A 27,396-nucleotide genomic window follows, 5' to 3' on the forward strand; every position below is an offset into this window, starting at 1 on the left:
GAGAGTATCGTCTTTATCCTGATATGATGTAATCGCGCGACTTTATCTGACGCGGTCTATGATTTTGTCGTCGGTGCCTGTTGATATTAAGCGATCCTTGCTTTCCAACTACGTTCGACGGAATCCCTTGAAATCGATGAATTTAAAGAAAAATCTAATCACATTAAGTGATCTTTCGCGAATGTTAAATAGGAACGAGGACACTATATCCATTCGATTATACCTTTTACCAAACAGAACGACTATGATTACTATTAATTCGTGTTTTATTATTGCCATTATTATGAAAGTCAAATATCGTGCTTTTTAGTCAATAGCATCTTTTGTTACGTTCGTAAATGAAGCCAATGGGGAAGAGGAATTGATTAAAGAATTTCAAAGAACCGAAGAAAGTTGCAATAAAAAGTTGATACGAGAAAGGTTTTAGATTTATTTCAATAACAAATACGAATAAAAATCGAAGAAATATTTTCAAAAATGTGGCTTACAGAATAATCGTATACGTTTGCTCCTATGAAATTATGTTGAGAACTATTTTCTCAATCGGTATCAGTCGCCAAATTCCAAAATTTTATCATGCGATTCAAATTAGTCGTACAAGGAATCGATTGCAAACTAGGACAGAAGTGCTAGACTCGCTATGGCGTTAGCTACTATTAAGCCAAACTAATTTCAAACTAGGACAATTGCATTTGTCTCACGACAGACAAGTAGCATCCTGATAATAATGGTAACACGTGTGTTTGAGCAATAGTTCCTTCTTCTACGGATATTGTGCATTGCTCAGTTGACGGTCTGGAAATTAGTTTATATTTGCCATTGTATTTCTGAAGTATTTTGACAAGCAGATACAAAATTTTACTGGATTAACTGTATCCTTTCTAACAAACAAAAGTTTAACATTATCAACGTAATGAATATTTTATGGATCGATATACTGTTGATTAAAAACCATATTTTTATTGAATAGTAAACAGATTGAAGAATTTAAGAACTTATTTCCATCAGTTAGCTTCCTACGCCAGTTGATTCTTCAATGAACATTTGTTTCTACATTTCTACATGGTTGCACACAAGAAAGAGATTGAATTTCACTGAATTGTTACCAATCCACATCGATGTCAATGTTTGAAGAACAAAAGGATTCCTTTTTGCTGTATCGATTTGCTTTTACCTCGTAATGGCAGCGTTCGAATTCAGTAGACTTGTTAAATCTATGAACTTTTTTCTTCAAAAATAATCGTGTAAAACTCAACGAATTGTTACTAATTTTTAAGAGGCATCCGTTCGCTGGATATATTCAGCGATTCATATCAGTCTATTTTATACCAATTGTAATGTTTCATTAATTCAGATATTCCACAATTTTTATTTATATTTTTTACTTTAGCGTCGCATTTTCAGTGAATTAGATGTAATACGACAAGCTTCATTTTCAAATAAAATCTTATATTCTAAAATACACATTCTAAAAATTGATTTCTGCTTTCGATTAACAATTTCTTTCAAAAACCCAAACTGTAGCTCTGCAAAATGTTGAAGCAAAATGAGGAAGAAGGTAAAGTTTAGTTTAGTAGAAAAAGGTATCAGCATCAGCCCCATAAAACTTCTAAAAACAGATTCCCGCTGAACCGGAGCTCAGACCATCAATAGTAGCGTCTCGTTATGACGTACGATCCTTTCACGACGAGCAAAGTATATGTCTCGTTTCCTTCTAGCAGCGTCTTTGAAAAATGTCTCATCGTGGAATTCCGCTTTCTCGATATCGATTACGCAATCGACTGAGAATTGTGGCGAATTCCTTACGAACCAAAATAACCAGAAATATCATCGTGATCGACAAGTTTCCACTTTGCACGAGATCATTACATCTACTTCTTATCAAAATCCATTCAAATTACTATTTCGTTATATCCAAATATACAAAATTTTTCGTATATTCTGCTACATTCAAGAAAAATCTAATGCAGAAAAATGCTTTCTATTACTATCTACATTATACATTGCTCAAAACAACGACAGAATCAGTTTCTGTATCACTTTGGATTTTACCCACTACTTGTGTCTATTAGATCCGAATAATATGTCAATCTATCAAATCTATAAAATTTATTTTGTCTTGCACGAGATCGTTGAATCCCCTGGGAGACAGAGGAAAACGAGACGAGAGTATAGCCGATGTTCGCGTCTCCGATTTACACGCGACACGCGAGTGAAGCGTTTCGCCAAAACCGGTAGCAGCTTGTCGAGTAAAAATCGTGAACGAATCGCGCGGCTCGTCTTGGTGAAAGCTGCGATCCTCGTGTTGTCTTACACAAATGCGCGGATCGCTTTGTGATGTAAAACGCGAGTGGAACTAGACTAGCGACAGCGTAATCCATTCCTCTTTTCGTTGCGCTTCCGAGGGAAATAGGACTGTGTTGCTTTATCCGTATAAACAACCATAAAGGTTCCTTGATGAGTTCCTTTTCTAAGTTCGTGAATATTTATGCTCTTTATTTGGAGTTTTTAAAGAAGTTGAAGAAGTTGTTTGTTCGAATTATTAATTTTCTAGGAGACTGTATAGTTTGGAAATTATATGTACTTGTGTACTTATATTTTATAATCTTTACTTTTCGTTTCAATTATGTTCTTCATTGTAACACAATAGCGTCTATATTGATGTCTTCATCGTACTGTTACTAATTCTTTAAAAAATACAGTTTTTAGTCAACAATATTTTGTCACATGAAATTTCTTATTTATAACTAATAAAATATATACAGTCCCGTGAATAATTATTAGCTCTATTCTACTTTTAGATTTTTCATAATATTAAAACAAAAACTTACAAAATTCTTTGTATAATTTCATATTATAATGTAAAACTAAAGATACAACAAACAAAAATGTCTTTGAAATCTGGAAAATATTAAACCTTCTCTTGAAATCGTATTTTTGGTTGTAAAAAAGATATGAACTCGATGTTAAGTTTGTTACGTTTTCACTCAATATTTAGTGAATTTTTCATTATCTTTGATTACTATTATTAATCTGTAGACTATTCAATAATTTATTTAAAGCTTTGTTTTAAATATTCTGATAGTAAACTTTTCTTGCTAAAATTTTCGCACGTTTTCCACACGTTCTCCATCAAGTTCAGATCAGAACTCAATAGCCGTGGTAATGATTCCGAAATCTTGAAACTACCTTTTCGTAGTGGTGGCTGTATGAATAGGAGCATTATCTTATTGAAACATTGTTTCTTTTATCTTCTGTTTTGATTATGAAAGATAATAATTCGCCATATATCATCTGATATTCTATAGCGTTCAATTTACCCTTTACAAAGTCAATTTCACTTCACATATTCAGACATGATCAATGGTTTCTTAGAAGTATTAAAGAAATAATGCAGAAAATATGTTTGAGTTTAAAATTATTCACTCTATTATCTTTTGGTATGTCGAGCGAGTTCTTTAATTTTTTTATTTTTCTATACGTCTTTTTCCATATCCATTTCAATACTCTCAGTTATTTATAGATTGAACATCGATAAACCAACTTCCATTGTCTGATACAACGTTTATCTAATAACTGGAGCAAGTTGATCAAGTTTCAGATCAAATCTGACATTAAATCAAGCACCTAAGAACCATCTGAGCACACGATTCACTAATTGCCTCGTATCATCAACGTAATTCGAATTTCTAATCGACTAACAAGGAGCCAGAAGCGTGGAACTGCGGCAAATTTGCATGATACGACGATGAAATGACACCGGGATGTAGAGACACGGTGGAGGCGTGTGACATTTCACCCTCAGTTCGCGTCATTGTATCATCCTCTGTATCATGCAAGCGCCCACAGGATCGTGCCGAAATATACCAACGCTTCGTCGAGCGCGATAATTAACTCCGGCAATTATTCAGGATAATAATTATGAGACGCAGAAAAGCGATGAACCATGTGAATTTACTTTTCCATCGATATACGCTCCTGTTCACTAATATTAGGACACCCGGACCCTTTTGCACGATTAAATTAATATTATTAATAAAATTTTGGAAGTTACAAGCTAAAACTTATCAGTATTAAAAAATACCCTTGCATAATAATAGCACGAAGCAGATGAAGAATTTTACGAATAAATGTTACAAATTCCAAATTATTTCGTTACTTTACTGGCTGAAAAATTATAATATCATAAATTTGAAGTTTATAACCTATAAATTGTAATTTTAAATTGTTACTGTTAATATTGTCTTTATTTTTGCTATTATTATTTTGATTTATCAATGTTATTAATGAATAAATTATTGCGCGAAGAGGAACCTGTTCGAGGAGAATAACCGACTTCCGCGATCAATTTGCACGTGCGTGTCGATTCGAAGCGATTTGAACAATTACTTGACTATAGTACGATTAAAATGCCATTACGCTTGGGCGAAAGGAGGATTAAGGCTGGGGAAAGGTCATATTAAAAAGTAATTTCAGGACGATTTGATTCTGGCGCTTTCGCCATTGTGTGCTCGCCCGAGCTTCGACGGATGCGTCCGTTGATAAATGAATGTCTAATTTGTCTGGTAAACAGTTATTTGATGTCGCGCTTTAACGGATTATATAGACTGTTTTAGAGATCGAGGTTTAAGTAGGTTACAATGGCGATGATTAGATTTGTGTATACTTTGACTTGCAGATTCACGTTATTTTAGAATCTAATGCAGTGTATTATTACAATTCTGTTATAACTTCGTCAATCATATAAATATAATTTAGGTATTAGTAATTTTATAGTAACGTACTATAGCAATGAAAAGAGAAATTTTATTAAACGTACACAAGAGGTAGAAGTTGATTTATGAATTACAAATAGAATATTTTCCTTATATTTCCTTCTTAAAGATTCTAAGACATTGGGTTGGCAACCACCTAATGACAAAATCCACAATCACTTAGTTGCCAACCCAATAGAAGAACCTGATGGATAGATTCTTTGTAACATAATATCAATCGTGACTCTTAAAAAAAAATCTTTATTTCAAATTATTAATAGTTTTATACAATCAACACAAATTATAAAGATTATAAAGTTAGTCTTAATTTTAAAAACTCTAAGATAATGAAACCTAATAGATGATTTTTCTAAAAAAAAAAAAAAAATCGATCCTAACCTTTACAAAAGAATATTTTATATGAAGTTACTTGATTAATTCATAGAACAGTTTGTCAAAAATAATACGCGCTAAACGCATGAACATTAATCTCTCACCTGCAATCTTCCTTTCACGCATACGACGCCATAGAGCTTCCGCTTTTCGCATCGGCCAGTTCTCCACCTTCGCGCTGAAGCTGCGGAAGAATTTATATTCCTTGAAGTGCGACATTCTTCTGTTGCCTCCGTGTCCAGTTTCGTCGATTACACCAGAACCTGCAGGAGTGGAAGGTCGACCATCCTCGGTAGACATCTTCCGGTAAATCTTGTGAAGTTTTTTCTCTGCTCGCTTTTTCCCCTCCAGTTTTGCCGTTTTTTACTTCTCAATCTTTTCCACTCGAAGAAACAGGAATTATGTCGAGGAATTTTTAGTTTCACGATAAAAGAATTCGAAGAAACCAACTTTTTTGTATATAATTAATTTCTGATTGATAGATTGTATATAGATGAACGTAAATCATATTCGCTAAGAAATTTTCTTGTTATACTTATTCTTGTAACTTTCTGACTCTTAGATTAATCTTCTTCATTTTTTAGAATAGTTCTATGGAAGCTCCACGTGATATATGGATCACGAAGATTTATTATAAAGAAACGAATTGGATTTTCAAATCTCTTACTTTGACTAGAGAAAGATAACGAATAAGACGAGAATGTATTATCTTCCAAGGCGTGCTTGCACCATTTTTCTTCCAGAAGGACTTTGTTTGAAAAACTCATGAGATTTCCCATCTGCTTGAAGAATGAACCACTTGTTGCAATTTTCAATGTAATTCTACATTATCGGTTCTAGCTATTTCTAGCTATTGAATTCTCTCTGACCTCTCACATCAGATTTTTTAATTCTCTTAATTTCGTCGAATTTACATCCTTTTTCTCTTTATTCAAATTATTTTCAACGATAACGGTCATTCAATTAACATAAACGATAAATTAAGCGTTATCGTGACTCGTAAAGCTTTTTTTGAAAATAACTACTAATTTCTTCCGCTCGACTATTAAAAATCGTATCTCATTAATAAGGATTCTTGAACTGCTTCACAAAACAAATGATGAAAAATCTTTCATTTGCGTTTCGCAGCAAATTTATATTTCCACAACTTCTCGTTTTCTCGTTTCGCTAAAGTTGATTATATTCAAAAGATCGTTGTTAATATTATAGAATTGATCTCACCTCCAGAGATTTTTAAGTTTTCTCATTCCTTTCAGACTTTCGAACATCGTCCATTAGTTTTGCTCAATAAATCTCCTTCCTTTCGCGGACACAGATTACTACTGGTTGTAACTTTTACCGCGTTTTCCTGTCTTTATCTTGTAATTGTAATAGTTTCGCACGACCTCCTGCTCTTGGACGAAGAGAATTTCGATAGAATTTGCGAAGATCGACCAGGTTACTTAGTCGAGACGTGTCTGCGCTCACAAACGACGCGAAAGATTGCGAATCACCTTGCATTATTTCCGTCGAAGCCTATCACACATCGAGTCAAACATCTTACGCACTTCATTTAAACATCTTTTTCCTTAGTTACATTTTTCTTGCTTAAAATTACATTTCTTTTTGTTCGTAGAATATGTGAAAGTTGAGTTCAATAAGAAGAGTTGAAATCAAAATTCACAAAACTATTTAAATTCCCACAAATTTATAATAACTTTAAAAGAATTTTATGTAGTTTGAGTAATTTTAGAAATTTAAAATGTTGGGAATTTTTGTTAATTGATCGATCGTGTACAGAAGAGTATGCAGCGAATATAGATGAGAAGTCGGGAAAAATATATTTCCGGTTAATAAATGAATACTTATATCCTGTTGGTTTGAACTATTTGATTTTCTCTGCTGTTATACAAATAAAATTTATAGTTGATTAAATAGCAGAAATGTTATTCCTACGTATTTCAAAATGTGTATATTTTTTTTATTTAATCAATATTTTTTCTATCTTTTATAAAAAATAAATATCACAAATTATTGAAATTGAACTTTTTATTTGCTGATTAATCGTATGGTCTCCGACTGTCGAACAGATTTATCGAGAGGAATATACACGCCAGACGACTAGACGTTTGTTTGCAGACGTGGGAATATGATGTCGACGAGCAGTAGAATACCGAAAAACGGGCCAACCATGGAATTCGCTTTTCGACGTCGGGGATTTGCGGTTCGAGGAGACGAATATCACCGCGTATTGCTTGCCATCAAATATTGACTTGCCAGCAGAAAACGCTACTGAAATTTGAGACGATGATTCATGACAGACACTTTCCAGGCTGTTTGTAATTCAGACGTAAAATTGCATGAAAGTTGTATGCTATCTGTTTAAATTTGTCAGAATTTTCAGTAACATATATCTAAAAAATATATATATATATATATTCATTAATTTATACACATTTTGCTCGGAAAAATATAATTTCATTTGGCAAATATAATTGAAAAAGCAAAATTAAGAAAACAGCAAATACAAAGTTTGAAGTCTCCATGTTTATTGGTTATCACAGGTAATTTTTACGATAACATGTATTTTAACCTTATTTAAGAGCAGGATTAAATCATAATTTTAAGAATTAAAATAACTCCAACAAAATGAACCAACTATAGTGACCTAGAGCCTGCTATAGTAACTAAGACGACTATAAGCAATCAATTTATAAAAATAATGAATTAAAATTATCTAAAAATCGACATTCAACAATTTTTGAACTTGGAACAAAGAATAGCAAAAATCAAGTAATTTATTCTCAAAGTAAACTTTTCTCGCTTCGCCTATCTGAAATATAAACTATCAAAAAATATCAAAAATATCTCTACAATACGTTTAAGTCTCTTATCATTTAAAAAACAATAAAATTGTAACAAGAGAAAGGTTCGTTTTGCAAACGGCGCAACAGTCGAGTTAAAGCAAATTCGCCCGGATGTAAATGGACAAAGGAGTATTGCCATTTGGCTTTGCTCGACAGCTCTTGACGACGACAAACGCGAGAAAGATTTATCGCCGAAGACGCGATGTATTTTGCCGAAGGAAAGCGGTAATCACGGTGACTAACGAGCGATTTGTAGCACTTGAAGCAGCGACCCCTGACTTCAACAGGTCCTGCCGCGATATCTCTCGAGGACATTGGTTAATCACGCCATCGAACTTTCGACTCGACCACCGAGCAACTTATACAGCCTTCTCTTTGAATGGTATTTTCCTTTCGAATTGATATATATATTATTACCAATTTATTTAATATATTATATACATAAATGGATCCAAAGAAGATCTATTTGGACAGTCACATTTGTTATTCGGAAACATAAAATTCGTCTAGTTATATCATTCTTGTGATCTCTCTCATTACTGTGATCTTTAAATTTGTTTTGGAGTTTCTTTGAAGTGTGTACAAAAATACGGAAGGGTCGGTTTAATCTTTCACATTGAATCGTAATTACCATGATCGTATCTGTATCTGTGGGAAACCTATGTGAAAATTAAAAGGAAAAGCTGCGCCCTTCTGGCATTTCCTCGCTTTCAATTTTAATTTTAGTTGAATACCAGAGACTGTCTAAACAACTGAAGCCAACCCCTGTTAACCGGAAGTTAACACAATGGTGCTCCGTGAACAACCAGCTCGCGAGCTAATAAACCTAATTTGGATAACGAATTTGGTGTTATAATGCGTTGTTGACTTGCGGTCAAGTTTTCAATCAAGTATAGTTTTACTTAATGATTAAACTTAATGATAGTATGAGGAAGTGAAATAGTTTGCAAGAGTCCTATAAGGTGAAAATCTAGAGAAGAAGTTTAAAATCCTTTTCAGGTAATTAATTGCGAATTACGAAATTATGGGTAAAGAAATTTGCAAGTTCTAATCTTTTGCAAATTATAGTTTGATTCTCCTATTTCTAGGCTATACATAAAAATTCATAAATTTTAATTCTATATAAATAACAGAACGGAAAAATTTGGAAAAAAATTATAAATGCAGGAACATGGCTATCTCTATGAGAAGTCGAACGAGTATCGTAAGATTAATTGCATCAATAAAGTCCAAGTCGGATTTGAGTCCGCTTAATGACGATCAGTAATATAGGTAATATTATCGCCACTGAAACGGTTCTGAATAATTCATCGGAAGTGAGGCCAGATTGATTCGAAGGCGGCGTTAGGTTTTCGCGTGGTTTAATTTTCATCGCGGCGCAGTGGCGACGGCGAGACGGTGAAACGATCGCAGCCAACGAAATTAAAACGACCAGTACAGTTTATGCAAATTACCGTCACTTTCTCGAGCTACCGCTGAACAAGTCTTTGTCGCATTATCACGGTGCGCGACAGCCCGGAGGAAGCTATTAGAGCTTGTTCACCGGCGTTTGACACTTCCGGGGATATTCTACTTCGCCGAAAAATCTGCTCCCTTAATTGCTTACGCTTGTCGAATCAATGGTCCGCTAATTGTTACCTTGCCAGCGAATTAGACCGACAAGGATGCCGTGTGAGTCGTTACGCATCGATTTTACCGAAATCTTGTGCAGGGTGGGAATGAGAATACGTCCTGTTCTTGGTTTGATCGTTTTAATAGCCTGTTAGTTTAGCTCGAAAATTTGGAGAAAGGTCAATAATTAGATTGCAGATTTTTTATGCATTTATGGGAAATTTGAAGATGTGCAAATGCATAGAATGTATGTAATATACAAAAATATGTGTAATATCCAAAATAGTATACTGATGTAATTTGACTTCTGTGTTAAAACACTTCGAAAGCACCGACTATCGACACGACCAACGATATAAGAGCCGGTTAATCTTCGATTTTATATACAACGTTTCTCCAAAATTAATGTTCTCGAAAAATCCGAGTAGAACGTCTTTTTTAAAGCCTTTTTTTTTCTTCGTAGAAGAGCGAATCGCGACAAAAATGAGCATCGATGAATTTATCTGTCACGGATGTCTTGATTCTCCTTCGACTCTGATCCCGATTTATCGAAAAAGAGTTTTCAATGCTATACGCACGAAATTTTCGTCCATGGATACAGGAAGATTACAACTTATATATACAGATTAGTTTATCCGTGTCTGTATCGTTTCCTACATTTTCGAACGATGCATAGTATGCACAAACGTGTGTAGTTACTGGTATCGTGTTTTCTCGATAACAACCTTGGAAGATAAAAATCATCCTAGAAAGATCGTGTATTTCCACTCGTGGCCTTCTATCGACTCTAGAGTTATGTTACGAAATAACTTCGTTCCAGTTCCACCTTTCGACTTGCACCGAAATTTTCATTTTATCAGTACAAGGACCTAGCAATCTATTTTCTATCATCTTCTCAGAGATGAATGATTATAAGTTATTAAGGATCAACGCAATGTTTGGTTAATAAGCTGATGCGATACTAAACAAACAAATTTAAAAAACAGAGACCAATGCAATGTTGTACCAATGCAAAATTCTATTTATGATATTGGTTCAGTCAATAATATATTTTATTTTTCAATAATCTGTTATTCTTACTCATTTTTCTTTCTTCGGGCAAACTATATATAAATTATTTAATTTGCGTTTTTCGATAATGTTGCCTTACTATATTCTTCATTCATACGAAATATTTCAGTACTTAATCCTCACTGATTTATTGGAAATCTATTAACTTCGCTAACACTACTTAGTGAAATTAATTGCGACAGAGTCTTATTAATATTCACCGAGTCGTCAGTGGTCGAGAGGATCGCGTCGCGCGAATACCAAATACTCTTTTTTGTCGTTATTTACTGACCAATCGGAACAGGTGTCCCATACGTTCGATTAGCGCTATCGTTCATGCGGATTGTTTATAAGCCAGTAAAACTGGTTGTCTAATCGGTCACGCTTGTGAAATCGTCAGTCGGACAAGGGTTCAGCGCGCGTTCAACCAGAACCCGCTGACAAATAGCAACTCGATCGTCCTCGTGTGACAATTCGAGTTTCTTTTTGAAAGAAACAGAAAGAAGTTAGTTGTCAACCATGTGATTGATCGTCGGAGGTCGTTGCACTCTATGTTGGCAAATTTGCTTTCTCTGACTGGTTATTGGCATTAAGCAGTTAGTATATTAGGTTCGGTCATATTGATAATTTGTGAAAATTGATTGATTATTTTGACGGAAACGTGAAAGAATTGGAAGCATTTGACATATCGGGGATTTAATTATTGGAAAATATAGTGAATTATTTTCTGTAATCTGTGTAAGAAACCTGCATTAATATGCTAATAACGCATATGGAAATGTTTACGTTTGAGAGATTTAAAGATGCAAAAACATATAGTGTGCACATAATATACAAGAATATATAAAACATATCAAATAAAATATCTACTATAATACTTAGTAGATGAAATAAATGCTTAGATCGGCAATCTAATTATTCACAAATTTCAGTATAGAAATAATAAAATGAGTAAGTTTAATGTGAAAGCAAATTTGGTCGATAATAATTCATGAAAAACATAAAAAAATCAGTCAAAAAATTTCAGTCTTTTTAGGCTGCATAGATGAGTGAACCCTTCCGAGATTTTAACGAGTATGGAATGAAGAATGTCGAAACGTCAGGAATGAACTTAAACTGGTGGAACGATCAAACGCGGGTAAAAATAGCCCTCCATCGCGCCGAAAATATAAATTTCTCGAAAGTGTAATCGTTTCGAAGGGACGGAACCCCTTCGACGTAAGTTTAGCAGATGCTGATTCATTCGTATTTAGAGGAAGCGTTTGGAGCATTAAACAGTTCGTTTTATAAATCTAGGGCGATATAAAACGCATTAATAAAACTTGTGTTATAAATACACCAAGTCTTGAAGAAATAAATTGTTTTGTCTAACATATTTTCTGCATCTAGTTAGAAAATCTATGAGATCGAGTAATCATTTTAGAGTAGCATTGAAAATAAACATCAAAAAATTTTGTAAACAGAAGATGATAACTAAGATCAATTAATTTGTAACAAAAAGGAAATATATCAGACTATATTTCAGTGTTGGGCAATATTTATTGCAATTAACAATTAACGGTTACGAAATATTTGTATATAAATGAAAAATTTGATTATAAATTACAATTATATATAACGATTAGAATAGAAGCATCTTTTTTATGAAAGTAATATCTGACAATGAGTCTAATTTGAAACGTAAATATAATCAACTTTAGTCGCCAACAATGTTCGCTTAATATTGGATTGGCAACTAAGTGATTGCGGATTTTGTCAATACCACCTAATGACACAATCCGCAATCACTTAGTTGCCAACACAATATAATACACCTTTGTACACATTAATCACAACTATAATTAAACTTCGATCGAAAGATAACAAATAATAATTGAGGATCAATATTTATAATTAATGATCGATGACGGACGATCAATATTAGTCGTTACTAGACTGGCAAATCAATAGAATGGAAATTTCACTCTATACCCAGATATTATGAAAGCACAGTTTTACCTTTCCAAAAGAGTAAAAACGTGTCATTCATACGATCTCCGGAATACTAGAAGTTGCTTCTACTTACAAAGAAATTAAGACACTGACACTAAATCATCCTCCCATGACAGTTCTTAAAATTAGTAACTGAAAATAACGACTTCCGTCGGAATTGGCTGTCGTAGAACATCATCATTCTCATCAGAGGATATCGACAACCGTTCCCAGTTTCCAACTAGTTTACTTTCGACGCATCAAAGCACATTTAGGTTTTTCTCAACGAAGAATTTCCTTCCCACGATCAATGGAATTCGAGTTCACAATGCAGACAATGTCAAGAAACATCGATTCCAATGCCCTTTTTCGCCATGCTAAACAGAATGATCAAAGCGTACGCTTAAACGCGGTTAATGGCAAGATAAAACACTTCCCGGCTGAACAATAACGCTGTTATCTACTGTTAAGATAGAGATCGATCTTAATTCGGTATTGTTACGAAACGTCATTTAGCAATTGACACACACAGCGGATTCCAAACTGAAAACTTGTTCGACTACGCAATTAGTGACAGATCGCTCGCTGTCTGCCATTGCTTTGCCACGAGCTCTGCTTTCAAATGTGTTTAATCGATTGCGTCTTATTTGGTAATTACACAATAGATGATTGTAGATCAAATCGAGGAATTCTGGATAATCAGGCTGAATGAAGATATCTAAATTTAGAAATGTCAATTGAATTTCCTTTAAGAGCTTGCCAGATTGTATCATTCTGATGCTTAAAATTAATAAGTATATATCCATGGATATTATTCGGAAAGAAAAATTAAGTTACGTAAGTGATAAAACTATTTGTAATTGATCAACGTGATTAATTGATTGGTGAAAGAGATACTATGTGCACTATCGTTCAAATATATTTGGACACGCGTTTATTATTGACAATATTTAACCAGTAATCGTTTAAAACCAGTAGACGATCAACTAGCTTTTCAATAAATAATGACAACTTATATATATACTAAGTATCACAACATTTAACCACTGGCTAATTATTAACTCGTATATTTTAGTAAAATTCATGCATTGTTACTAGAGATTGATTACTTGTTCCGATATTTATGAGTGACAGTGTATTTTCTTAATTTTCCAAAGGTGGTATGAAATGAAGCTTGTATGAAATACTAAAATACAATATGAGTCGGAAGCATAGAAGATTCTATTAATTTAGAAAATATGTACTATTCTACGACTCAGATTCAATAATACAGATTTAAAACTAGACAATGTTTTTTTCATTCGATATGTCTGACTTATCCTCGATTTATCAAGTAGATTATTCGAAGCAGAATATCACACAACGAGAAAGCAATTTTCAAGGTAGAGATTATTTAATCGAAGAAGAAAATTTCACTTCTGTTTCAGCAGAATAACGTATCTGAGGATACCTACTATCGGATTCATAATTCGAGCTGAAAGCGCATTCCTTGTTCCAAATATGCATTTACGGCTGATATCGGAGAGCACAAGGTCCAACACCTTCGCGTCTGATATTTATTCAAGCGTGTTCGATGCTGAATATCTATAGGTAATCACTGTCACCGTCTCGTTTCATGGAAAACCTTTGAACTTTACCAAAGACGTTTGTTTGAAGCGCGTCTCTATCGGACGAACTAACGACTCTTCGAAATTGAATTTCCCACCTACATCCATAGTAAAGGCGGACAGCCATACATTGAAATTAAATTATACCAGTGCAAGAATGAAATTTTGTGATTAAATCTGCAATTGTAGTCCCTAAAATTTAATATTTTCATGTAATATCAGTTGCAAATTTGATATGCTACTCTCTTCAAATATCGAAATTGACTCACATTTAAAAAAATATTCGGGTCAATGTTTAAATTGACGTAGGAGTATAATTATTTTTTTTAGCACCAGAATGGAACTACCAAATCTGTCAAAATGACAGGCTACAATATTTTGTTTCTACTATAAATATATTAAAAACATGATGACTTTTATTGATACAGAAAATTAATTTTAAATATACAAATACTAATATAATATACAACAATTCTTTTTACTATATAACTACAGTTATAATCACCTATACATATACTACATTTTGCAGTATATATTCATACATAATATTTAATTGATTTTAATTGAATTATCATTTAATAGATATGCACTAATGTTACCAGTTAGTAGTTTTGCTTCGTCATTTTTTACGAAGAATATGCACGTTAAGGGCTCCCACCTCATCTCCTACGAAATAGAAAAATCGATTTCAAAATTCTCTAATTGTACATCTCTAAAACTGAGACTAACTGCTGAAATATTCATGGCGACTCGAATCAACACTCGATGAAAATCAAATTTTTAAGAAGCACTTAACTTCATGAAACGTACACGCGAAACTGGATGACGAACCGGTCGAGAAAACTTAATAAAAGTCGGGACCGCTTAACAGGAAGCGAATGAGAGACAGGCGAGACGGCCGATGAATAATTGGGATGAAACGCAAATGGAGCGAGAATTAACGGCGGATAAATTTTGTAAGCTTCGTCGTTTCGTCTGTCAATAAAGTCTGCCCCTTTGACTTCGTGTCACGCTGCGGTAAATATTTTATGATCCTGCGAGCAGTCCTCTTCGCGGATATATATTTAACTTCGTCCACCACTCTCCTTTCGAACGCCGTGAAAGTCATATACATCGACGTGGATCCCATTGAAAAATCGGACAATCCTTTCTATCAGATGCGATTTCTTTTCTCTTTTGAATATTTTCAAAAACGAATTTGAATATATCGAACAAAACTTGCAAAAAGGTATTCTCCTTTTTCATTATAACATCCATAGATTTTTATTATTTGGAAACTTATAACGAATCTGATAAATGTCGAAAAAGAGTATTCTTATTTTACACTTTTGAAGTTCCTAGACCATTGATCAATTTTATCCAAAAATTGCGTTTGATATCTTACAAATTTTCGAAAATGTTCGGTTATATTTCATTTTGTACCTGAAAGAACATTTTGTTGTTAAGAAATTTGGAATGAATTTCGCAGATCGTACTTTCTACGTATAAGTAAAACAGATAATAAAGTGCACACGGAAAAATCAAGCAAAGCTGTGAGTCCAAGTGTTTGAAATTTTATTAAGAGACAAATATGACAGATTACGATTGATAGTGTCGCTGATTTACACGACCTGACGTCAATCCTGCAATACGTTGCGCTTTGATAACAGTCTGACTAATTTCTGATGAAAACGGAGATATTATCAATGTTGTTCCCGTTGATAGATTGAAAGTTGCTTTCATCTGACAGAAGTGTTTGTGGCGAACGTTTCAGACTCAATTCTAAAAATGATATTACATCCAGTTAAATTTTTAATATTGCACATTCAATACATCTTAAAAGGAAGCTTTCCTCAACAGTCGTTTGTCGCGAAAGCACCTTACACGGTAATTGTGAATTTCATGAATACTTGGAAATAAATGTTTCCGTAAAAGTCGTCAGCTACGAAGACTCGCCATCTATTTGCATAGATAATACGAACATGACGAAGAAAACTTTGAAATCTGACATAATTAATGCTTACTTTCTTGCAACTTATTGCATCGTGGAAATACGAAAGAAAACGTCAAATCCGTTAACGTGAATTTACATTTCTGAGAATGTTACTGTTACACTGTACTACAATTTCAAATAATCTGAAAAAGAATATATTTTCTTGTTGTTTCAACGTTGAAACGCAACTTTGACGAAAGTGAAGAATTTTGACAGAAAGAGTTATGATGTTAATTATTTTAAATAAGAATAAGAAGCAACTAAAATTAAAAAAGGGATAAAAAAGGTTTCTTAATTAATCAATCGATTAATCGGATTATTACGCAATCAATCTATAAATATAGCGCAGTGTGATCAATAGATAGGATGTTCCAGCGGCCTTTTTAACGATGTAAAAAACAAGATTTATTAGTGAAAGTATCATTTTTTTATTGAAGATATTAGTACGAGTATTTTTCTGATTAAAAATCAGAATTTTTAGAATCAGATATTATAAAGATAGAATTATTTTTTTCATAAACAGCTGATTCAATATCTCAAACGTGGCCACACTCAAATAAAGCCAGACATTGCTAAAACCCTCCAGATAATTCTGAATATTAATTTTTCTGTATATCGTGGAAAATCTGGAACATCGATAAGGCACGATACGCAGCTTCGAGAAGCGGAAAGTTTTGCAGAAAAAAAAGAAAATAGTATAAAGTTTTACAACGAAGAACTTGTCTCATTTTAAATTTCAGCAATTACTAGTAGATCAATATTTACAAAATTTATTCACAAAGAATGAAGAAAAAAAGAGAATATTAGTAACCCCTATTAGAAAATTTACAAAAAGAAATCATTAACGAAATCATTTAACAAACACGACTGAGAAAAATAAATAAACAACTGACTAAATTCATCACCCACATCAACAACATAGATACCGTTTGAATATCTTGGATTGCAAAGCCCGTAAGAAATTGGCGCGCTAAACCATCCACTACTACAGACCAAACATAAAATGTTTCCTACGTACAAAATGTCAAACTATCTCTTATCCTTCTTCACCCTTTATCAAACAAACCTTTATAAGATCAATCAGTCACAAATATCTCCATATATCATCTTATAATATGTCCCATTCCTATTTAAATAAAACTTTTATAACATAGTGTAATAACGTGCCAAAGTCTTATCTTTCTTCATCCGCCATCAAACGTTTCTCCAAAATGTTTCTTCATTACTTTTGTTTTAATAAAACTTCTATACTTTTTATTTAAATAAAGCAATAATAAAACAACTTTTATATTATTCATCTCGTCGTCGAAAGCTCTAACATTATACTTAAGTTTTGTAGCATGTTATTTCGATAAAAATGAATTTTTTATAGAACATACGAAGACTTCTATGAATAACTGTATCTAATATAACACCTATAGAACACCCGTGTCAAACAGCGATAAAAAGAAAACAGAACTCGTTATCTGTGCGAAGAAACTGGCGCGCAATCACGCGAGTTTCAAGTATACAGTCTCATACATCAAATCTAAAATTGCAGCTTCACCGAGAACTATGCAAACGAACAATTATACGTGTTAAAATATTTGATGGTAAAAGTGAAAAGAAATCTAAAGGCACTCGATACATCGATGCATACTCTTTTCTGACGATTGATCCAGATCGTTTCACGCCAAACGAATATCGAACACTGTTTGCGATCGATACCTAAAATCAAAAGTCTTGGGCCTTGGACGATAAGAGAACCGGTGTAGTCCGTTTGGTACAAGTGTCTAACGAGATTCGCGCACAGGTCGACGCGAGAACGACGGTTTCGCCTCGAGGGAGCCTCGAAAAGCCCTCTCGAAAGCCGCATAACCAGCTCGAGGACCGGAGACGCGCGTCGCGAGTCGCGTGGACGCCGCTTCGTGAACTGCGGCCAGCGCCGCGGTGCCCGTGATAGCGACGACTGGCACCGTGCTCCATTGGCCGACGGGACGAAAGCCACCGTCGCCGCCGCCGTCACCGCCGCAGCGCAAGCGTCTCTTCCACTTTTTTCCTCGCCAACCGATCAAATCACCTGCTCGATACATGCCGACAAAGAACATTGTTTTAACTGCACTACCTGATGATATAAATCACGTAATTTCTGTTACAATCGTATTCACTAATTCTTGAGTTATTATTAGATTGTGGATTTTCATGCATTTGGGAAATTTAAGGGTGCAATAATATACAGGATGCATATAATATGCTAAAAAATGTGTAAAATATACAGTACAGTATTTACTATAATAGTATTTACAGTATTTATTATATATTTTTATATATTTGTATATTATATTATATATTTATAGTATTTATATTGATAGTATTTATTATAAATGTAATTAAGGTATAATATATACTATAACATTTAGTTGGTGAAACGAATGTCTATTAAGGTTACTTTTTTTAATTGTGTTTGTGATAATATGAATTTGTATAAACGTGCATAGTATAGTTATCAATGAATTATTGGTGGATTATCTTATTTGATATCGAATTATAAAATTATAAATAATTACAAAAATTAGAAATATTTGCCCGGAAGTCTGTAATTTTCGACTTGTCACTTGTTAAGTTTGTAATGTTAACATAGTAGGTTATAGTGTAAAACGTCCTTATTACAGAATTGAGGGAAGGTGATAGGACATGGTGGTGAATTTTAAAAATTGAGAATAATAAACGGAGAAAAATTGTTGAGAGATTCCAATCAAAAATCGAATAAGGTTCCAATGAAAAGAGATTGATAGGTCTGATAATGTTAAAACGTACGAAGCTAAAATATCAGGAATTTTGATTCTCTCATCCGGTTATAAAATGAAATATCGTTTAACTATGAAACATTGGTAAAAAATGACATCGCTAAGACCGGATTAAACTTTCTATCATAAATCAATTAAAATGCATGAAGAATAATAAAAAAAGGAAAGCCATATAGAGAAAACTTGTTTCATCCTCAAAATAACCTATCGTGAGATGAAGCACCTTCCAGCAGTAGAAAATTCAAAAATTGGACTAAAGTAGCTTCGTTCTCATATAAAATAAAATTTTTCATCAACATAAAAAAAGTTAAATTTACCCCTTGTTATTGCAATTTTCTCAATAGAGAACAAAGGAAGTGTGATTTCCATAATTTTTAAACATCGCAGTAATATCGCTTTGCCGATATATCGATAAATCATTAAACATAAATTTTCATTTTCGACAAGAAAATGCTAAGTAGCCACAACTTCCTGAAAAAAATGAATATTACTTTAGTTGCCGCACAAGGTAATGAATTTATATGACAAATGTATAAATCACAAATTGATTAATAGCTTACGAATGCGGCAACTGAATTCATTAACGTACGAACACTGGTTGCACGAGGATTTGAGACCGTACTAACAGAGGTTTATTGAAGTAGACTTGACCCACTTTTCGTTTAAACCTCTGTATACAATAATCCTTGAGGCTTATAAACGTATTCGTAATTAATTTCACGTAAAACAAGTATAGAATTACTGGCGACCGCTTTTTGCACCGGATAAACGTGATTAATACATTTATTGGCTCGATGATTACGGTAATTCGTTTCAAAACGCTTCGAAAAGAGGTATCCTGCTCTTACCGCGTTTCGTTTTCTCCCCAGGATGAAAGAAAAATACGCGTCTAGATGCTTTAAAATAAGGAAATTTCCATACGAAATGTAGCAAATTTCCCGACGAAGAAGGGTTCGTGATACATTATGCGATACAAAAAGTAGCAAATGCATTAAACCGGTATAATTTTACGATCATCAATCTTGTTTTACGTAAGGAATATAAAGTTAAATGCAGATACGCGCGCGATATTTTGAGAACGCTAAAAGTAGCGGTAACAAAGTTTTCATTTCCTGTTTCTATTATTTTCTATTTTTAAATCAAATTAGACATTTGCATGACAATGAAATTATGGTTGATAAAATTGAAGGAGTCGAAATACCAAGATATGTAAATGAGAAAAAGATAAAAAGAGATATTTTTCGTGCAAAAGGATGTAAAGTCTATGAGGAATATGTTGAAAAAGGTTACAGTGACGTACATATAAATAGAAAATTTAATCAGACAAACTCCCGAATGCAATAATGAATAAAATAGAAATATTTGAGGATTCATAGAATTTCAATGAAAATCTTACACCCTTATAATATTTTGTAGGAAGTTTGAATTTCGTCTAAAAGAGGCGAGGCTTCAGAAGTAGATTAAAAGAAGAAGGTCAAAATCATTCCATGTGGCACTTGTCTTTGATATTCGATTATCGATAGGCTATTGGTTGTACTCGATGCCCCACATTTTTCAAAGAAACATTTAAGGGTCTCGTTTGAGACATGCTGAAGAAGAACATTCTTTTATTCTTTTTCATGGACTTTCAGCAAAAATTGTTTAATCGCCTGAAGAATACGTTTCAATGTTTCGAATATTCGATAGAATTCTCGAAGAATATAATGCGCTTCGTCGTATCGATTTTTAATTACCGTATCGAAGAGCTGAGAGCGTCTTCGATAATTTGATTTAAAATGTGAGCTCTATACTCTACGATAAACTATATATACTTCGCTAAGTGGCAGAATGACAATAATACGTTTGACGATTCCAAAAAAATTCTACTTATCAGAATTCAAATAAGTAGCTATCACTTAAAACAATTAGAGAGCTTCCTTTTCGTTTTTTGAAAAAAGGAGAAGTAATATGCCACGACATTTATAGAAGTTGTCAAAATATCTATTTATACGTTAGTATCTATGTTTAATCTATAAATCTTTAATTACTCGAACAATTTGCTTCAAAATAAAATAAAAAATATCTCTCTTTTCGAGGTGAATAAAAAAAGATATTGTCAACAGCGTATTCCAAAATATCAGTACCGGTTTAACGATCATATTACTTTGCAATCCAAGAAAGTTTCTGCGTACGCTGAATTTCAAGAAAATTCACGTTTAACACACGACCAGAAATTTCTACCTAAATATTTCATGATTCTACGTTGCTTTTATAATAACAAGTTTCATCCAGGTTTTCCAAAAAATCGTAACGCCAGACGTGGATTTAAATAATAAAAAGATGGGGGGGGGGGGAATCGGGAAAATCAAATTCCACCATCTAATACGCCTGTGGAACTTGGCTAAATAAAGGTATTGGATACATTTGCATGAATAAGATAATTTGGAAGAACATGATGAATAAGGTAATAAAGAAAAAGCTAATAATAAAATCCTCATTAATGTGTAATTCCAAGCATGATGTATACGCCTCTCCGTGTTTCTTCCTATAGGTACCCTAAAAATTTCAATAAATCACGGCCAGCAAATTTACATAATTGTAGACTCGATATTCAAATTCGACTTGCGACGTCCGCGTTTCTAACACGTGCGTCTGAATCGATAATATCCGGTGACACACATTCTTCTTCGTGCGGAAATGCGACGATATATGTATATCATCTCTATACGTTCGATGTTCTGCCCATGGAAGCGAATAACCTTAACTTTAATTCGCATAGAAACACCCTTGTTATGTCGCTACGAAGATAAGAAGACTGCAGTTTTATGAAATCACCGGACTATAAGTTTAAATTATCTATAAAGAACGATGACAGTAATATATTTTATCATTTACTACATATACCATAAACTTTTGCTGTGACATGTGGCTTGGTGCGAAGTTTTATTTTTATCGTAGAGAATAATTCTTCGTTTTATTCCACCATTTATTACTGTTCACCTTATTCATATTATTAAGGATGGTTTCATATTGAGGATTCGAGAGATCTGGAATCTTTTTACGCTATTCTGAAGATCTTTTTTCGTTGTCGATACTGGGTATATTAAGTTTCTGTTGAGTTTTCTTTCTGATAATAACAACCTTCGAGAGACGACGGTAAATGTCGAAAAAATTTTACAGACGAACAATTTGATCCTCTGTCATAAAGCTTCAAATATGTGAGTTGGACCATATAATTCGTAATATTCTTTCTGTGTGACCTCTTCGACTAACTAAAATTTTCATTATATAAAAAAAAGTATTTAGCCTAAAAGATTGATTTAAATCCGGTTGATTTTCCTTCGAAAATAGCTAAAAAATCCCAATACAGTAAATTTACACGACAAATGTTAAATATTCCATCGGATTAATACTAAAGGCTTACCCAGTCGGACAGTCATTGAGATTAGAACTTGAACCTAATTCTTTTACAAATTTTAAAATTCTAAATTCTTTTAAAATTGCTTTAAAACTATCAATATTTTGACAAAATTTTCAAATTCTAGTAGTAGTTGCACATCTTAAACAATTTCACGTGACCAAACCAACTTTACTTTTTCACTTACCGGTTAAGCACAAATTAAGAAACTCTAACATAGGATAATAATATCCGTGAATCTAGTACTCTATTTCGGCATCCATTTCTCTTATTACTAGCTGTCGTTCCAATAAAAATCCACGTATTACATCCGCGACCCTTAACATCTGAGGATTATTTTTGGGACAACAAAGCGACGACGAAGATCATACTGTCGGATCAAAGATTAAAGCCCCAAGGGATTGTCTACAGGTGGTTTGCGTCGTCTTCCACTTTCCACAACGCCCTTTTAACGGTCTCTCTATACGACATTTCCGTCAGCTTTCTGTACTATTTGCTTGCTCGTCAACGAATCGCGATGCCTCTAAATATACTTGTAATGCTCGTAGTGTTCACAAAAGTTGGAAATCCATCGATCGTGTGAAATGCTTGTGAATGTCAAGTTTTTATAAATATCAATGGCGGTTATAGAAATGAAGCAAACTTTGGAGTGGAATTAATATAAATATCTCATTTTTAATATAGTTTATAGAACGAAGAACTAATTCCTTACTGCCTTATATTCTAATTAATTCTCAATCCTCAATTAATGCTATATCACTGAACTAATTTTAAAACATTTAGTTTTACTTCGTGTTCTAAGTATGTTTGAAACGATGAAACCCATTAATAGCAATTTTATTTAGCACGATACACGTGATTAAATAAAATTATACTTACACTTTAAAATTAAATACTATAACTTAAATTCTTATAATCATCTATCACTGACCCGATACCAATTGAAAATTAATTAACATTTATATAACATTTTGTTTTTTTCTTATTATTATTTATGAATACTCTTGATACTTATGGCTCCATCGTAAAAAATAAATGAATCCTATTTTAAAAATCATTCTTATAAGTATATAACATTCTGTATATGATTCCATTGCAAAGAATTAATATATCAATCGTAAAGAAACTATGTATTTCATTTTAAAAATCATGCTCAACATTTTCTGCAAATCGAAATCCATTATAACCATTGTAACCGTTATTATATTCATTGTTTAAACGAACAACGTTCCGTCTTGAAAGGGTCGAACAGATCGCGTGTCAAGCCGCGCTTACAAGCGGTGCACAGGCGTCCAAAGAACAGCGGAGGAATCGATCGCGAAAGTTTAATTAATTATCGACGAGTTCGCGGGGCAGCGCTAATTGCTTTCTCGAGGAGCGACTTCAAGTCTCGTCGTGATTAAGGCTTCCGGTGGGAGGTGTGCTGACCCAAGGTTGAAATTAAGAATTAACCTGCACTCTCGAGCGCGAGTTTCGCGGACGTGTACGAGCTACTTTCATTCTCGGTGTCGCGCCAGTGGCGACAAATTGCTCGGACTTCGATCGAATAAATCACTCGGCGAGTGGAGAGGAAGCTTGACGGAAATAGAATACGGAGGAAAAGGATCCGAACAGGAAGGGTTATACAAGACAGTCTCTCAACACAGGACATATTACTGATATTGCAGTGACCCTGCTACGGAAAGCTTTTTACGAATGAAACGTGGTTACGAATAGCTTACCTTTCGTGTATGTAAAATTTCGATATGACGTGTTTTGTTGTGTAATTTTAATTAGTTAACGTGCAATTCTTTTGCTATTGAATTTTTAACAAGTTAGAATTTAATAATTCAGTAAAAAGTAGAATTTAAATCTTTTTAATCTGTTTGTGAATCTTAATTCAAAATCTAATTATTATGTTCAAAAGAAGATTACTATTTCTTATGCATCAAATGTTAAAGAAAAGTATTGAGAAGATTTTGAAACTTTGACGAAAATAATGGACATATGTGTGGTCAGATACTGTTTCTTTACATATTTTATATCCCAATGAAAGAAAGTTAAACGAAGTGGAAGCAATGTATAGATATGTTAAATTACGATAACGATAAAAATTTAGTGCAATTTAGTGATCTTCTTTTGCTATTTAGTAAGCCTCGGAGCATTCATATGTAGTATAACGTACATTTAAAACATGTCAAGCTATAATGAAAGTAGTCCAGTCTTTATTTAAGTTCTTATTGAAACTCGTAAATATATATATAAAGAGTTTTAGGAATTTTGGAAAAATAAGTTGGCTCTCTAGCACAATGGCGACTAAAATAACTGGAATCGGTCGTTGTTACAGCAAAAAAGAAGGCAATAAAACAGATTAAAAGTTGTGTCAAAAGTTCAACTAATTCAGAAATAGTTAAAGGAAACTACAAAGCTAAAGCGGAATCTAACTTCATTGCAAAGAATTGTGTACCTTGTTCGTTGAAAACTCACCTGACAATTGACGTTCCGACTGTGAGCGTGGCTGTTGTAAACTCTGTAATCAAACGAAAAAATCCGATTACGTTCCACGTAGAACGTCGTGATCATATAAGATGACATAAAATTTCCAAGTAATGCTTTGAAAAGTTTATCCTGTTTAGAGCTTTAAACATTTGATCTCAATTACATTTATTTTATAAGCATAATGTTCTCGAATTTCAATTTCAACACAACACAGGAAAATCACATTTCAATGCAAGAAAATGCTTTCGAAAAATTACAGTGATGGGACTTTTTCTTTCATAATATATTCTCCTTTTCGTTTCCTATTTTTTGCGAGAAATGACATAGATGTGCATAACGTTGGATGTATACATTCCTTCTTATTCGAATGATAATTTTTATGTTACTTTTCATTCTCACCACTAATGCACCGTTCAGCCAAAGTTTTATACCATACTTTACGTATTGTAATTTCAACTTGTGCGACTTATTATTTCGTTCCGTATGTAATTGCATAATGTTCAATATTCGTTTCTTTCTCAAACGAATGTTCTGACATTGGGCATTCATGCAAAAGTATGGGAAAAAACATTTCATAAGATCTACATATTCATAGAAAAACATACTACAAGAATAGTAAAATCAACTACAAGAACAATTTAATAAAAATATTCCATGTAACATGTATCAAAAATATGGAAAATAAGAAAACTCAAACATTCGCCTCAATTTAGTTTCCAGTTTGAAGGTAAAAGTATTTCAATCAGCTCAAACAATATTGGAATCAAAATTTGCAATTTTCATCATTTCAAGATCAATTTGTACAACAACGCACAATGAAGCAAAACCACAAACTCCGGGAATTGTACGTCACCCCTAAAATTGGTAGGTTCCTTTCCTTGTCGCGCTATCATTGATTCGAACATGCTATAAACGACGACGCCTGACCTCGCCTGCATCGACAGATGCATTTACCTAAATACAAAATTGCGCCGAAAGATTGATGGATCCGTCGCGTCGTCCTGTTGATGGCTACCAACAACGCCACTAACGTCCCTACGTCAGGTGATAGCAAAAAGGAACGATCCATAAAACTTCGTCCAGACTATTCTATTTATTTAAAATAGTAACTTAAATTCAAGCTTGTTCATTCACGCAAATCCACAGTTCATGAAATCCATTCTGAAAAAATAAACCAAGTCCATTGGATTTTTTAAATTGGAACCATGTGTTTTTGTTGGCTTGTATTTTATATTGTACGTACATAATATATGTTCAAAATATGTTCTATGGTTCAAGTCCTAATCAAATGAATCTTAGCTTCGCTAGATATTCGAAGGAATATTTCGATTTATGTAAAATAACTATAATATTAATAAAACAATTCCAAGCTGGTTTAATTGAAACTAAAGACGAATTCAAGTAATTAGCATTGCAAGGTTTCTGTTTAAATCTTAAATACTATAAATTTAGCAAAAGCACTATCTTTTAACGAAATGCAATTTGACTAATGATAACGATCATTAAAATACAAAAGGACATTTTAAATAACAAGTTCAAATAAATAACAATTTCATATTGATCAAGAGACTTCAAAATGTTCGAATCCAATCAACCTGGCCAATCTGAATGAAGCTTAATGAAAAAAAACCTGGACCAAATTAAAATTCAATTGATCCGTCGACAGTAAATCGACGAGGATGGCATTTTGCGAGAGTTTTAGCAACAAAATGTCCACAGACAGATTTGCCCGAGTTTTTAATTGAATCACTGGCCCTGGTAATGCCGCGTAAAATTTTCCATACAAAATTAGCATTGGTTGATGGCCGATGATTGCGAGTCTCAAATTGCATTTAAATCGTTCCACCGCGTTGCCTATTAATTGGCGTTGTCGAAATTCACGTAGGCGGCCATTATTATCATGTTTTGTCGGCGATGAAACAGACTAAACCGCGTCACTCGCGGGGGCGTGTTTTAGAAGGGAAAGAAGGGAAAAATCGTACACAGGCTTAGCAATGGGGAAACGGGCGAAGCGAAGAGGTCAAACCATGACCTACATATATGCAAGATATCGAGCCGGTCCGATACAGAGCATCAGAACAAACGAACGACCATGACCTTATCCACGCCATACTGCTGTGAAGCCTTCATCGATTAGCGTGGTGTACAGATAATTTCATAAAAAAGGCAACGTAGAGGAAGACGACATTTTTTCATGGAAAAGCTGGAAAAATCATGTGTTGATATTGAATTTAAGACTTAAGAATGAGATATCGTCAGACTGAATTTTATTCATGCAACGCTGTAGACTTGTATGAATTCAAGAAGTTTGATTTTACTTGGAACCTCAAGACACACACATAGGAAAACAGAGAACCGATGCGAAAGAGCGTTCCCTTTTCACAGGGATGAATGTTATTAGTCGTGACAAGAGGGAACCACGTAAGCGTTGAGAATTAGATTTTGAGGAAAATATAGAGACTGCGTGGTATCGTGTAGAGTGTTATATTAGAAAATAATTCGTGTCGCAGCAGCATACCTATTGAGGGAAG

General features: G+C 33.5%; 1 protein-coding gene across 2 annotated transcripts in view; it reads right to left on the bottom strand.

The window, feature by feature from the left end:
* LOC117238983 (rho GTPase-activating protein 7) overlaps positions 1-27,396 on the bottom strand; it is a 349,400-nt gene that overhangs the window by 189,883 nt on the left and 132,121 nt on the right. For both annotated transcript variants that reach the window (XM_033504242.1, XM_033504244.1), the window contains one exon: positions 24,854-24,896. In XM_033504242.1, the coding sequence (XP_033360133.1) occupies positions 24,854-24,896 (43 nt within the window). The remainder of the gene's footprint in view (positions 1-24,853; positions 24,897-27,396) is intronic.

Source organism: Bombus vosnesenskii, unplaced genomic scaffold (assembly GCF_011952255.1).
Source record: "Bombus vosnesenskii isolate JDL3184/JDL3185 unplaced genomic scaffold, Bvos_JDL3184-5_v1.1 scf7180000013788, whole genome shotgun sequence".
Taxonomy (NCBI): Eukaryota; Metazoa; Arthropoda; class Insecta; order Hymenoptera; family Apidae; genus Bombus; species Bombus vosnesenskii.